This window comes from Silene latifolia, chromosome X, assembly GCF_048544455.1.
Source record: "Silene latifolia isolate original U9 population chromosome X, ASM4854445v1, whole genome shotgun sequence".
In the NCBI taxonomy this organism is placed as follows: Eukaryota; Viridiplantae; Streptophyta; class Magnoliopsida; order Caryophyllales; family Caryophyllaceae; genus Silene; species Silene latifolia.
Window position 1 is genome coordinate 16609584 of NC_133537.1, and position 14796 is coordinate 16624379.

Consider the following 14796-nt stretch of genomic DNA (forward strand, 5'->3'; position numbering starts at 1 on the left):
TGTATATGAGGTAGACTGATGTATCTAACTCTAATGTGCACAACCACATCAAAATCATCGTCATAATTCTCACATCTCGAAATACCCCTTGTGTTTGATACTTGACTATCCGTTAGTCTATCTATCTGTTCATCCAATAAGTCTTGTTGGTGCGTAGCTGATACTACCCTATAGTCCCTTGTTTACTTGCTCAAGAAAAGCCCTATGTCCCGGTTCCCAGGGACTCATTCTGACTGAAACAGGGGGTGGGTTTTTACCAACTTTTTAATTCTCGATCGAACCTGACACAATCCTCCTAGATATGGGGTTACACTCAGCTTATAAAAAAGCATTTCCCCCACTAAAAATAAGCAGCAGTGAAAGTATCATGCTTGTTACCTTGACGGAGTTTGCTTCTACGAATATCAGCTGCTTCTATGGTTTTCCTTGGGGGGAATCATTGACCCTTGACAATACTGTATGACTTTGTTCCTTGGAGGTGTTATCCTAGTATCCTATTCAAACCGTGCCTCAAAAGTTCTGAAATGTTGTCTTGTCTTAGTCTATGCTTGTCTAATATTCGAGGCAAAAGGGGGAGTCGTAGTCTCGTAAACTCTCATGGTGATTGTTTTGATACTGAGGATTTTCGAATTTAGGTAATGCAAAACACAATTGCAAATCGTCCTTGATTATTCTACTATCCAAAACTTACTGAAAATGTAGAATATTGTTGTTAGACTTGAAAGCTGAAGTGCTAACTGTAGAATTGGAAACTCACAACAGTTTTTCGTCATTGGAGCCGATCCCTTCTAACTTGGGTTTGACATTCCATCCTCTTAATAAGCGGTTTTTGGGCCTTTGCAAACTACAACCCATTCACCATGGGAAGACATGTAAGGGGGTGATTGTTTTGTGCATGAGTTTGGAATCAGGAATCATACCTTGGTGGTATGGAGTTGGAACTTGTTTCCCCATACCTAATGTTTGTTTCAATTTCGAGTGATATGAGTTTCAAACTCAATTAAGGTTAAAATTCGTAAAATAAAATATTTTAAATAATAATTTTCTAAATTGTAAAATCATGAAAATAATTTTTTAGTCAAATAAGTACATAAAAAATCGAATTACAATATGCCCTAATTTTTCTTTTCACATGTTTGTTCATTCTAATTTGATACCCATGGGTATCAATCTCATACTCACCCCCCTCTTTGGTATGAGAAACTCATCCTTATATATTTTCCAAACAAACACTTGGTATGGTTTGACTCATTTCAAACTCATACCTCATACTCCCACTCATCCAGACCAAAGGTAACATAGACCCACTTTTTGTGAGGAGAAAAGTGGATCCATGTTACCTTTGGTCTGGATAGAGGGAGTACCTTTTTTGTGTGAACCAAATACCCCCTAAAAGGCTTTCATCTAACAATTTGAACTTGGCTTAGAGCCTTTTACATAAGTATATTGTAAAAAAGCTTGATTTAATCATTTTTCAACGAAAAATGAATAATGATTATTGATGATTTAATACATTTTGTACAATACTTACATAACGTCTTACAAAAACTAACTATATAATTATATATAAACAACTGATAAGCTCTAAGACATCCTCACATTCTCACTTTCAATCTCTCAAAACGAAGTTTTGAACAAAACCAGCTAATCTATCTCAAGACTTTCAATCAGCAACATTTGTCACCTTGTTTTTTTTTTTTTTTCCCCGAGACATGACTTTCATAAATATTTTTTTTACACTAAATATTATTCGTATTCCATTGATAATTAAATTTAGGAAGATAGATAATTTAAGAAAAATAATTAGACTTTAATAGTTTACCTGAAATTGGAAGATATAATTAGGTAATTAATCATTTTTAAGAATTTATTTCATTTATTTAAAAATAAATTTTTTATAAAATTAAGTATTCTCTATGTTCAAATGAATTTCTTAGTTTGTTTAATGGTACATTTTAATCATATGAAATTCATTTAAAATGAGGGGTAAGTGATTAATTTAAAGGTGTAGATTTATATTATATTTATTTATGTATATAACTATGATAAAATTAAGTAAATAACAAAAGTAATTGTGTTAGTTACAAAAATAATTATGTTGTAAACAATTCTTGTATAAAACCGGTGTTCACTATGTTATTGTAAAACCAAATGTTATTTTCCCTAAAGAACCCTATTAATATAACTTTTACTAACCACCACTTTTCCAAAAAGGGGATATCAATGTATTTTTCATATGGTTTTACAATATTAACATCGTAAAACCGCTTTTCATGGAGACGTACTCGTTATTAACAACGATAGCAAGTTATAACAATATTAATCTTTGTCAATAAAATTAGCATCAATAAAAGCAAAGGTAGCGAAAGTAACTGCAGTAGTAGTGAGATTGTAGTGAAATTATCTGAGAAAATAAAAGTAACAGTACAGTATCACAATGAATGTAGTCAAACTAACACTATTAACATTCGGAAGTAGTGTATGTATCTCTGTTATAGTTAATAAATTCTAAGGGGGCGTTTGGTTGGAGGTCTAAAAGAAAGGGTAAGGGAAATAAAGTTATTGATTTTCTTTGTTGGTGTTAGTTTGACACAAACAAAGAGAATGAAATTCTCTTCCTTACTCCTCAATCCATCTAATTCCTTACCCCTCATCTCCAAAGGTATAAAATTTCATTAATCTTGTTACCCTTTAACCACCTTATTTACCTACCACCACACTTCCGACTCCCACCACACCAGTCACCATCAAGACACCACCAAAACCACCACCCCCACAACACCACGCCACAACCACCATGCCGCCACCACCACCACCACAGCCACCCCACTACCACCACCACGATGCCACCACCACCACCACCCCACCTAAACCCCCGCACACCAAAACAAACCACAAACATCACACTTCATGTTCTTGATGTAACCAAACAACTAGTTAAGTTTTAGGTAATCATTTACCTTTCCCTCTCTTACTCTTTCTAATTTTCTTTCCCTTTCCCTTTCTCTAACCAAACGCCCCCTAAATGTTATCTTAATCATAGTTTTAAAAATCTCATAAAAAATAATGTATAATAAATGGTAAATATACAAATTAGACGAGTCCATTATATTATATTCTATGTATGCATAAAAAAAGAAAGTTAAATGGTAATTACATGTAGCTCGATTGGGACCGGACAGTTGATTGATTATGATAACAATGTATATGAGTTAACATACGCCATCCCCAGTTCCCCACATTGGCCACAAAACACAATCAATTAAAACTTGAATTTAGAGAGAATCATTTTTTTTTGAAAATGGCCAAACAAAAATCCAAATAGTTGAAGCTATACAAAATCGAATGTCACCCCACAAGATATTCACTAAGTATCAACTGTAATGATTATTAGTCTTCAATCTGTATCCGATATGACAGAGATGGGGAGTTTCTGCTTCATCTTCACCGTTGGGAAGTATACTATTTCATCCTTCTCCGCTTTCCATCTGTCATACGATTCAAAATACATACTTCGTATTAAAATTTACTCCATTTAAAACTATTTACTCGAATGAATATGTTCCCATATTTTATCGATTACTCCGTCCGTAAATGCACAGGAGCTAACTAGTAAAAAGGGGTAGCAGCCGTTACCCCCGGACATAATAAAAAGTACTCGTATGTCATAGTGAATGTAACAAAGTGCTTTTACTAGACTAGAATTTTTTTTACTACCCCGTACCTGAAATCCTAACTCAACTCGTGATTATATGTGCGAGTAATGTTTGTCATGTACGTAAAAGAGAACTAGAAGAACAGTTTTAATACAGATAAGTTACAAATCAAGGTTAAATGCAAAATTTTGATCGATAACATTATCAGCTAAGCTCCTGACATCGACAAATGTACCTTAAAGTAGAAGTATACGAATTAATATATACCTATAAGTGGTGATAAGATGGTGGAGAAAGATAGAAATTTCAAGCCGAGCAAGTTCAAGTCCAGGGCAAAGTCTTTGTCCGCCACCAAATGGAGTGAATGCATGGCTACTTGCAACAACAACTCCTTTCTTCTGTGGATAATAGAGCCAAATAGTTAGTAACAAACGCATGGTTGGACCTAGTTAGAATAAATAAATACTATAAGAAGATGACATAATGAAGTTGATAATTATGTTTTCTTTGTAGTTAGTGGCAATCATTATGTCCATCACTTATTCATCCATGATAGTGATCATGCATACATGTTTGTGTGTAATCATGGCTTTCTTTAAGAAATCACCATCAAAAGACTTTAAAGTCATGAGCTTAATTTACACTACAATGATGATTTGAGCAATGACATGGATCTTCTTATTTCTACACTCTTCTCAAAACCATCTACCAAGTACTCCCACCTTTAATTTCCTTCACAATTGGCGAATCAAGTGGTGGCGGAGCAAAGTTTTGAAATCAGCAAGGGTGAAAAATCTCAACAAGAGCGAACGGGTAATAGTATAAGAAAAACTTGAAAAAAGTACGGAAATTTTTTTTAAAAAAAATTGAGAAATGTTCTTCTCAATCAGGGGCGAGCGCCTCTACTAGCCTTTCCCTAGCCCCATCACTGGGCGAATAGGGAAGGAATCGAGTCCAAGACCTATCGTTAGAAAACACCTACCTAAATCACTATGCTATGATATATCATCTTGTGACGAGTATACCCGTCGCAAGCTTATGACGGATCAAGTAATATCCATGTGGGTAGATAAGATAAAACAGATTGTTATCCCTAGGTATTTTGCTTTTGTCTTATTCACCCGCACATGAGTAATACTTGACCTATCGCAAGTTTGTGACGGATATACCTGTCACAAATGAGAATTTGTGATAATATATTCACTACCTCGATTATTGTCAAACAAAAAAAGGCATCATATAAAGAGAGTAGTATATACAGAAGGTTTTAAAACTAACTAGTACAACTAACCAACTAACCTGATCCCATCTCCAAGGATAAAAAAGGTATGGTTTCTCATAATTCTCTTCATCCATATGAATAGAAGTCAATGACGCCAATACACCCCATCCTTCTGGGATCAAATAACCTGTGAATAAAAAGTAAAAATGATTAAACACACGAGGGCTTTTCCAATGTTGACGGATTTCAAATCACATCAATATTGCGGTAAACTTTACCAACTAACTAGTCAACAAATATATCTCAAAAGGGTAATTATAAATTTGTACTATGTAATATTGAATAAGTGAGAAAAATGAATAAATGTTGTTTACCTTTAATTTCGACATCTTTAGTCGCTTTTCTCCAAATCGCGTTTATGATGTTTGTCATCCTTAGTGTTTCACTAATAACCTAATAATGGAACATATATAAATTATAAGATAATTCGACTTTTTCAAGAATTGTTATGCACATCCATGTATCAAAACTCAAACCAACACACATTTTGAGTGAACGTTAAAGACATGTAGTCGGTCCAAGCGTAGGGAACCCTTGAATGAATCTTTTGCTTCTTCAAATTCATGTTCTCTTCCTAGCTCAAAAAAAAAAAGAATTGGTAAAGAAGATGAAGAACAAAAGAAAAGTAATTCAATGAAGAAGAAATAGATTAACAAATATCCAGAATTGCAAAAGAAAAGTTTCCTATGGGTACAACATAATAGCCCGAGCCACACACAAAATGATGAGATAAAATCTCACCGTATAAGTCGAAGGACGTTTCATTCTAAAATAAATAATTGTCCATAAAAGAAGTACTCTGTATCTAATTGGTTTACTACGCCAATCAATACTCTCATTATTTATCGATAATAAACAATCGAAATATTTATGCATTGAAACTCTTTATTCTACACTTGAGCCATTGTTTTCCGTTTACCATGATGGGAATGCAGAAGCCAGAAGGGTAAAATCTAACACAAATTCTCATTTGTAACGGACAATATCCGTCATAAACTTGTGACGGGTCAAATAAAACTCACTTGGGTAGATATTTGACCCGTCACAAGGAAGACTCATTGAAAATCTAAAGAGGTGTATGTGCGAAAAACATTTAACTTGAGTAACTTGTGTGTTATGTTACGTCGGTGTAAATTATTCTAGAATCTGGATGTTACTACTGATTAATCAACTGATAGTCAATCCATCCCTTCAGTGGATAGTCAGAACTCTGAAGCAACAAAACAAAGTTTAAGGACAAATTACCCCCAAGGCCAAGGTTAACTTCATTTTCCACTTAATTATCTCAAACTCTAGTCATATCAACATGACTAGCTAATAAGACAATATAAAGTCTTGTTTATGAAATTATAACTTCTACGTAAACTTAAAGAGTCTCATTCTATGCATGCATGTGCTGTACATAATGGAAGAATAGTGCAATTTCATTCTTAGTTAAGATATGGTGTGAGCTTTAAAGGAAAAAGGCAACTAACTCCCTAACTAATAAGGTACACACTTTAGAAAGGTCATTTTCTGTTTAACATGGACGGCTGGGGTTTACGACATGCCATGCAAATACCATTTTCATAATTAAAACCTGATCACGACGGCTCATTACGTACCATTCACTACTACCATACCCATACCCCCTCATTTATTATCATCATTACCTTTTTCTCATCTTTCTTCAATCCGACTCCATCGTTGTTTTGTTTTATGTACGATTGTACGCAACTTATCCCTAAACCCGCACCTAATTTTGGAATTTCTCAACGGTAAAATTAAATAAGTGGGAGTATTTCTTAATAATCTCGTATAACGGTTTTGAATCTGGCAGTATGTTCCGTCATTTTTTTTTTGGACCTACAACCATGATAGCAAAGGAATTTATAATTTACTCTGGGTTAGGAAGGTAACAATAAAATTTATAAAAAATTTGTAATTTTTAATTCCGTCCTCTAGAAACTATTTAACTACCAAGTGAAAATTCTGGTTCCGCCAATGTTCAAAGTAACTTGACTTTGATCTACGGAGTAATAATACGGAGTATAAGTAAGTAGTAGTAAAGAGTAAAGACGTACCATAAGTTGTTTGAAAGCAAGGGGGTAGTCACTTAGGTATTTGACAGCCAGGGTCATAACCATGGGTACCGAGTCTTCACCAGGGACCATCATTTCGATTATATTTCCGGCGATCACATCCAAACGTTCATCACTCTCATCTCTTCCCATTTGATCACTCATGTCACGTAGCAGTAAATCAATTGCATCACCTGTTGTTTCTAATAAGTCCATTGTGACATTTGTCTTGTCTATTAATCTCTTCTCTATCATTCTTCGTATCATTTTTCGTAGCCTCTCTTTTGCCTAAGGTAAATGAAAAAAAAAATATTTATACGAAAATTATTAGTTTAATCATTTTGGATTGTGTGGTATGATTCAAATGTGTTACTATTAAGTTATTTAGAGATAATTATGGTGAGTTTGGGGTTAACAGGATTCAGGTCAAACTAAGATCGAGTTAGGCCAGTTCAAATTTCATGTCATTTTTAGGTTGATCAGCTCGGTTATGGCTTGAGTCGGATTAATACGGGTGATATTCACTAGATTAGTAGTAGCATAAATAGTATCAATCATGGTTACCGAATTCGCTCGGTGCCCTACGAATCGCGAATTGTTAATAGCGAATTCTATCATGTTGCTTACTGAAAATACATATAACACACATTATATAAGAGCGAATCGCGAATTGGTAAGGACGTATTCATAGCGAATTCGGTAACCATGGTATCAATGGATCAAAAATCAAGTAAATGAAGTTACCTTTAGTGATTTGTACAATTGTGTGCCAGGAAGCTTGATTGGCAAACAAATTAATCCCTTGATGAACTCTTTAAACTCTTTCTTGAACATCTCCATTTCTTCACCCGGGCCAAGGCTCATTAACACTTTAACTAATATTTCAAATGTAATCTGAAAACGAAACAAAAAAAATTAACAACTTACTAAACAAGCTCATTACGTCGAACCTTCTTTTTGTTTAGAAACTTCCGTTTCAACCAAATTACTTCCACGGTTAAAACATGCGGAGAATTAACATTTGCCTTAATTCCTTAAAAGACTTTTACTTGTATATATGTTTACAAATGTAAATTTGTTGTTTAGTTGTGTATATTTATATATTCTCGGAATATATACGGAGTACAATAAAACGGAACAGTAATTTGCACTTAGTTACGTGTAGAAATTCAGAAATAGTAGAAGAACGACCTTGTTAGTTTCATCTTGGACGTAAACAAGTTGTTTAAGCTTCCAATTTTCTAAAGACAGCTTCACAGAATTCTCAATATCTCTTGTTATTTGAGCTTTTAATTCCGATGATTTTAGAAATCTTCCAATCGATGCATGCAACCTCTTATGAACGACCCCATTCATTCTCAAAATCGAAGATTCACCAAATAACTCGGTTATGGATTTAGGATAAGCCGGCACGAAAATATTTCCATGATTTTGTAAGATAGCTCTGTTTATTTCCGGATCAGTTGATACTATTACTGGTTTTCCTAATAAATTTGTCTTGAACACCTTTCCATACCTAGTTTCACAACATAAAATCAGACAATGATGATATTGATTAATGATCTGTATATGCATAGGGATTTTTTATTGGCGGAGACCACCATGACGATTATTTTTCCAATGTTAAGAACGGGAATCTAGTGTACTACTTTTCGTGACTTTACAGAATACTCGTAAACTAATTGATCTAACCTTAATTTAAACACTCATACATAACTTGTCACACTATTTAATACCCAGTATAAAGTGAGCCACAAGGCCCACAAGTAAGGCGATTTTAATATTGGCGGATTTGAAACCAAGTTATGAGTATATAGTAGTATAGTACCACCTGTATCTCATAATTCTAACAACTAAGACCATCCCCAAGCAAGGTCACCGACTGGGTCGTGACCTTGTTGGGTCATGCTAATGACTCCTTAAACAAGGATTAGGAAGACCTACTTGGTGACCTTGAATAAGAAAAGGTCAATTTGTGACCTTGAATAAGAAAGGTCAATTTGTTGGTGACCTTATATGTGGCACCCTCTAATTGCTTGGATGTTAGTAAATAATAATTGTAAAAGTAAGATAAAAGTTTTGGTGGGGTTGTGAATGTGGTAAATGATTAAAAATGTTAAAAAGTGGAAAAATAATTGGGTTGGTGACCTAGGTCGTGACTTTCTGCTTGGGAGGGTGAAAGAGGGTCAAGATTAATAAGGTGTGATTAAGAGGAAAAATTTTGGTGACCCAATTATATCGACCTTCTGTTTGGGAATGGTCTAAGCTGATGTCAACATAATGTTAGCAAAGAAAATTAAAGCAAAATTGACATGGGAAACTGAAGTGCATGGACAAGGGTAATGTTTGTGTGGCAGAGTTTTCACTGCCCTGCATGCTGACAAGCAATATATTTAGGGCATTCATAAGTTTGTCAACAAAAGTTTGTGTATTTTTAGAGTCTATTGTTGGGAATGAGGTTTGAGGTTCATGGATGGAAATAATTACATATTTGTATACAGGTTTGTGAGAGGACATGACAAGTGGTGGTCCTTAAAATGTACCCAACATATGAGAGAAAAAAAATGGATAATTTGAAGTGGTCCTATAATATGAACCTTGAAAATGTTTATTTATTGTTATGTATAGGTTTATTATTGGGGAGGTTTGTTAATTTGGTGATGTGTCAAGTGACAAAACCCTTTAGAAGTTGTTCATCTATTGTGAAAGTGTCTTGAGTCTATTTAGTACATACACAGGTTTTGCATGCATGCCTGCATGCCTACAAATCTATACCATTTATTAACCCCCCATATATAGTTTCGTTAAAACGGAGGTTAACGGGTCAAGCACTACACTATTTGTACAAAGACAAACTTTTGTTTTTTTTTTTATTCTTTTGTCTTATCTGTGCAAAACTGCAAATAAGTAATACTTGACCCGGTTTTAACTATAAAATGGATATTCTCATCTTAAACAAGAATCTGTAATGTGAATAATGTTATCTCGGATTTATGCTCACAACTCTAACAAAATTCCTTCCTTCCATCTTGGGCAAAATCGTTGATGGGAGGTGGGAAGACATTTAAGAAATCAAACTAGGCCAAACTCCCAAGTCGCAAGTACTCCGTGGTAACTAGACTGGTTTTAACCCATATTTAATGTGAAGTGTGAACCACAAACAAAATGCAGGTTCTACTTAACCTACATAATACTACATATTTCAGTGGTTTGGTATCATTTATACTCCAATTTATTATGAGGGTCAACATGTACAACAACATAAATTCTTGGTTAAGATTGTTAAGTCAAGACAGCACTCACAATTAATTTAACAATAAGTTTTGCTTGTGACGGACACTATCCGTCACAAGCTGAAGACGGATAGTGTCCATCTCACAATAAGGCAAGTGGAAGGGAAATGGAACACCCTATGAATAGTGTTACTTGCATATTGTGAGAGGGGCACTATCCGTCTTCAACTTGTGACGGATATTGTCCGTCTTCAATGAGAATTTGTGTTAATTTAAATAACGGAAAAACACCAATAAAAAGAGGGTTGTGAACCAAGATCTACTCAACAACATAAATTCTTAAGTTAAAAACTTAAAATAGCGTCTCACAAAAGACGTCTATTTAGCGGGAAAAAAAAGTCACCACAAATACTATCCTAGAACCAGTTGTATATTAGCATCGTACAATCAATATAGTTCGGATTATGATATAACTGAGTTTTTGTGTAATTTTTTGAGCTTTGTTAAAGTTTTTTTTTTTATGCTTAAGTGGTTGAGTTCGGAAGCTTTATGATATAGTTCGGATTCTTTAAAACAAAACTCAAAAACTTTAATACAAAGTTCAGATTCTACACCGTCAGTTATACTACAACTGATTGTATAGTCTATTAATTACTCCGCCACTAGGCGTACATTACATTTTTTTTTTATGGGTGCGATAGGCGTACATTACATTGATCATGGCTTTAACATGATGATATTCATGATAAGACTTATATCAAAGCAAACACAAACCTCATGGTTGCTCCACTAGGGTTAGAATATGGATTAACGGGTACTTAACTCACCCAAATCCGACTAATCCGATTCATTTGGCTAAATGGATTTGATTCTAGAATCTAGATGTACAATATACTCCATCCATCCATTACTTTAATTTTAAAGCTATATGTATCATTAAACTAAAAGTTCAGTGATTGCCATTGCATTGTTTAATTCAGATTTAGAGGTTCAAGGAAAAGGCCACGTTAACTACAAGTACTTCAACATTTGACTAGTCATTCATTGAACAAACATATTGTTCTTAACGATAGATCTTGCAAAGTACAGTACTGTATCAGAATATTAAATTATCGATTTAGACCTTAACCAGAATCGGCTGCTACAAAAATATTGAATTTTCATTGGAATTTTTTGTCGGTTTTCTAGAAGGACCATCCTTCTTACATTTAAGCGTTTTTTTGGATCAAACTAATCTGATCCGAATCGAATCAACTTATAGGATTCGAATCGAATCGAATCAACTTATAGAATCTGAATTGAATCAACTTATAGGATCGAATCAACTTTATAGGATCGAATCGAACTTATAGGATCTCAAGTGAACTTAAATTAAGTGAGGTATAGGATCTCGAATCGAACTTATAGGATCTCGAATCGACCGAATCAACTTATAGGATCTCGAATCAACTTATAAGATCCGAATCGAATCGAACTTATAGGATCTAAATCGAATCAACTTATAGGATCGAATCGAATCAACTTATAGGATCTGAAGTGAACTTAAATTAAGTGACTTTAAGTCCAAAAGAACAGGGCCTTAAAGGCTTAGGCGCAAGAAATATGGACACATTAATTTTTCTTTTCATTGAAATGACATGATATTAGAGCCTGGAAGATGTATTTTTCAATCACAAATTCTTATTTAAGGGGTGTATCCGTCTTAACCTAAACGGGTCAAATAGAAATATAGAATAAGCAAGACAAAAGGAAAGTTTGTGGGGATTAGCAAAATAATTATATTACCTAGCCAAGTGAAGTAGTATTTGATCTGTTTTATTTTTAAGACGGATATTCCTTAAGAGAGACCAATTGAAATGACTTTTTCAAATAAATGTATTGAGTTTTCGATACCACCCTGTGACATCCAAAATGTGAGATCTATTAAACTTACAAACGCTATAAAAATATGTGAGGGTTATAGTAAGACTCGGTATCATGACATCATCTTGTGCTTATGATGTCATTAGTTTTACCTATGTGCTTCATTGAAACACTTCTTGGTTTCGAATTGATTGAAATTTAATTTGAAAAAACAAAAATTATGAAAAAAATTATGAAAGTTAATATACTCCGTATTTTATAATCAATTTTTTTGTTGAATTTTATTTACATATTAAAAAATACTCCGTATATTAAAAAAAATGAATAAAATATCTCAAAACGAAGTGACAAAGCATATGGAGTATAAACAAAGGCATTAATACGGCGCTTATGGAATGAAGGAATTGTTGTCGCACTTTCCTTATCAATTGTCATAGGTTGCAAGCCTAAGGTATTTAATACGAAGGTAGGATGCTTGAACAAAACTTCTTTCTTTTTTTTAATCAATTTTACTGAATTTTTCTAAATTTATAGGATATGAATTTGTTTAAACTGAATTTATAGGATATGAATTGATTAATAAAAGCTGAACTTAATTATAAAAAGTGAAATCTAAAAAAAAAAAAAAAAAAAAAAAAAGAGTATAAGAATTGAACTAAACTTTCTTGAACTAAATTATAGAATCTAAATTGAACTTTTCTGAATGAACTTGGTAAGTTATGAATTGAACTTAAAGTGATTGGCTTTACTCTTGCATCAAGAATCCAACAATTTTATTTTCACAAAATCATATTTTTAGAGCAAGTACATATTCAATATGGTTGGTGTTGGACTAGGTTGATTATATATTCTTAAGTTTCTAACAAAAGACAAGCAACATTGATTAAATTTCATCCGTTAAAATAATACTCCGCACTTGTATAATAATTTCTGAAGCGATCAAAATCATTACTACTCGTATATCTTTTTATTTTTTATTTTTTATTTTTATGTTATTCATTGATTTTATTATGATTGGAGTGTCTTTTTTATATTGGAGTGTCTCAGTGAGTTGTTGTCCTTTCTATTTTAAAAATGAACTTGATGATCAATTTGATCATTCACACTCAATTTCTTCCACTTGTCATTTAATAATTGGCCGCTTTCTTTTTTATTGGTCTTTGTGCCAAAACTAAAGAACAACAAATGACCGGGACGGGGCGTATTACACCAAAGTACACATAGTAGTTGCGGAGTTATTGGAGTACACCTTAAATCCTTAAGCTATCAAGCTTCTAGAGTGGTTGGTTTTTTTCCAAATGGATTACAGGGGCATACTATTATTTAGAAAGGAGGAGAATCAAAATGGAAATTAAATATATAAAATTCTCTTTTAGATGTAGGGAGGACGCCCTTCAAAAAGACGCGAGTATTTTTCGGCACACTATATCCAATTTTTTTTTTAATATTAATCTCATCGATCAAATTAAACTATTATTTCTTTTTCCGCTTTTGTGAGTATCATTGAAGCAAGGAGGAATTTGTAACTAGAGTCTAATATCCCGAATGGTCCAAATGTCCAATACACCTCCATCTTGGTCATTTGACTAAGACATCTATATCGGCATATAACATTCAAATTAAAGGTTTATTTTAGTGTAAAAGGAGCCACAAGAGTAATATAATAGTGAGTATTGGCGGCATTCAAACCCAAGTCAACATACTATCTACCACCCCTTATAAGAGTCGTAACATTACCCGTTAAACTAGTTAATATCTTCAGCATTCGGATTTAAATTGCAGCAAATTTTACTTGGGACTGTCATAAGGTTGTGATGTCCCTCAAGTCACAACCTCTTATACTTTTAACATAATTTAAATCGGGTGTATTTCTTGTGACGGATACAAATAAGAATTTGTGTATAAGTTGATAACCATGTCATTTATGTGAAAATATGTCCAAGTACAAAATGGAGTACCAAGAAACTTAAATTGGATAGGGAGATCTCGAATTCTCGATCACTACTTTAACAAGACTTGCATACACCTTCCCTACACTAACCCTTGTGTTTGTAGACATCCACTTGCCACTACTCTTACTCACTAGTTGATGCTCATGTATCATCAATTCATCATCATCATCCTTCATAATACAATTTGTAAAAAAAACCACATCAACTTGAACCAAAAATACAAACTAAAACTTCTACATCAATTAAACAACTACTTGTAAGTTGTAACAAACAAACTAATAATCCCGACGACATTACCAAGTTTCAGTATCATCCTTTCATATATTAAGCAGACGATATTGTGAAAGATAAGCGTAGACGGACGACTTACAAAGATTTGCGTTTGTGCATGAAGGAAACCGGCTTAGAAGTATAAGAAGATGCAATGAATTCAAGAGTTTCTCCAATAAAAGGCCATCCACGACTTCCTTTAGGAACCCTACAATGACTACTACTACTACTCATATTATTATTATTGCAAGTCGTCTTCATCTTTTCTCCATTAATGTGATTTTTTTTCATGTATTTTTGTATCTTATTATATGATGTCAAATATAACAATTTTGTTAAGTGAATAAGAGGAAGAAGCATGAAGGAAACCAATACAAAGCACCATCCTCCCATTTTTAGTGTTTTAATTTCTCTCTCTGGGAAGTGTTATCATAACTTCCACTATGGAGTATAAGTACTATTTATATTCTTTCAACAAAT

The 14796-nt window shown here is 33.5% G+C and overlaps 1 protein-coding gene across 1 annotated transcript; it reads right to left on the bottom strand.

Moving 5' to 3' along the window:
* Nucleotides 1-3113: 3113 nt before the first annotated feature.
* LOC141623032 (3-epi-6-deoxocathasterone 23-monooxygenase CYP90C1-like) lies at nt 3114-14796 on the bottom strand. Its single transcript, XM_074439067.1, has 9 exons — nt 14417-14796; nt 8190-8514; nt 7743-7892; nt 7002-7286; nt 5423-5512; nt 5253-5331; nt 4956-5065; nt 3924-4054; nt 3114-3488 (listed from the first exon to the last, which is right to left on the bottom strand). The coding sequence occupies exons 1-9, from the start codon at nt 14707-14709 to the stop codon at nt 3398-3400; spliced, it is 1554 nt and encodes a 517-aa protein (XP_074295168.1). The 5' UTR covers nt 14710-14796; the 3' UTR covers nt 3114-3397.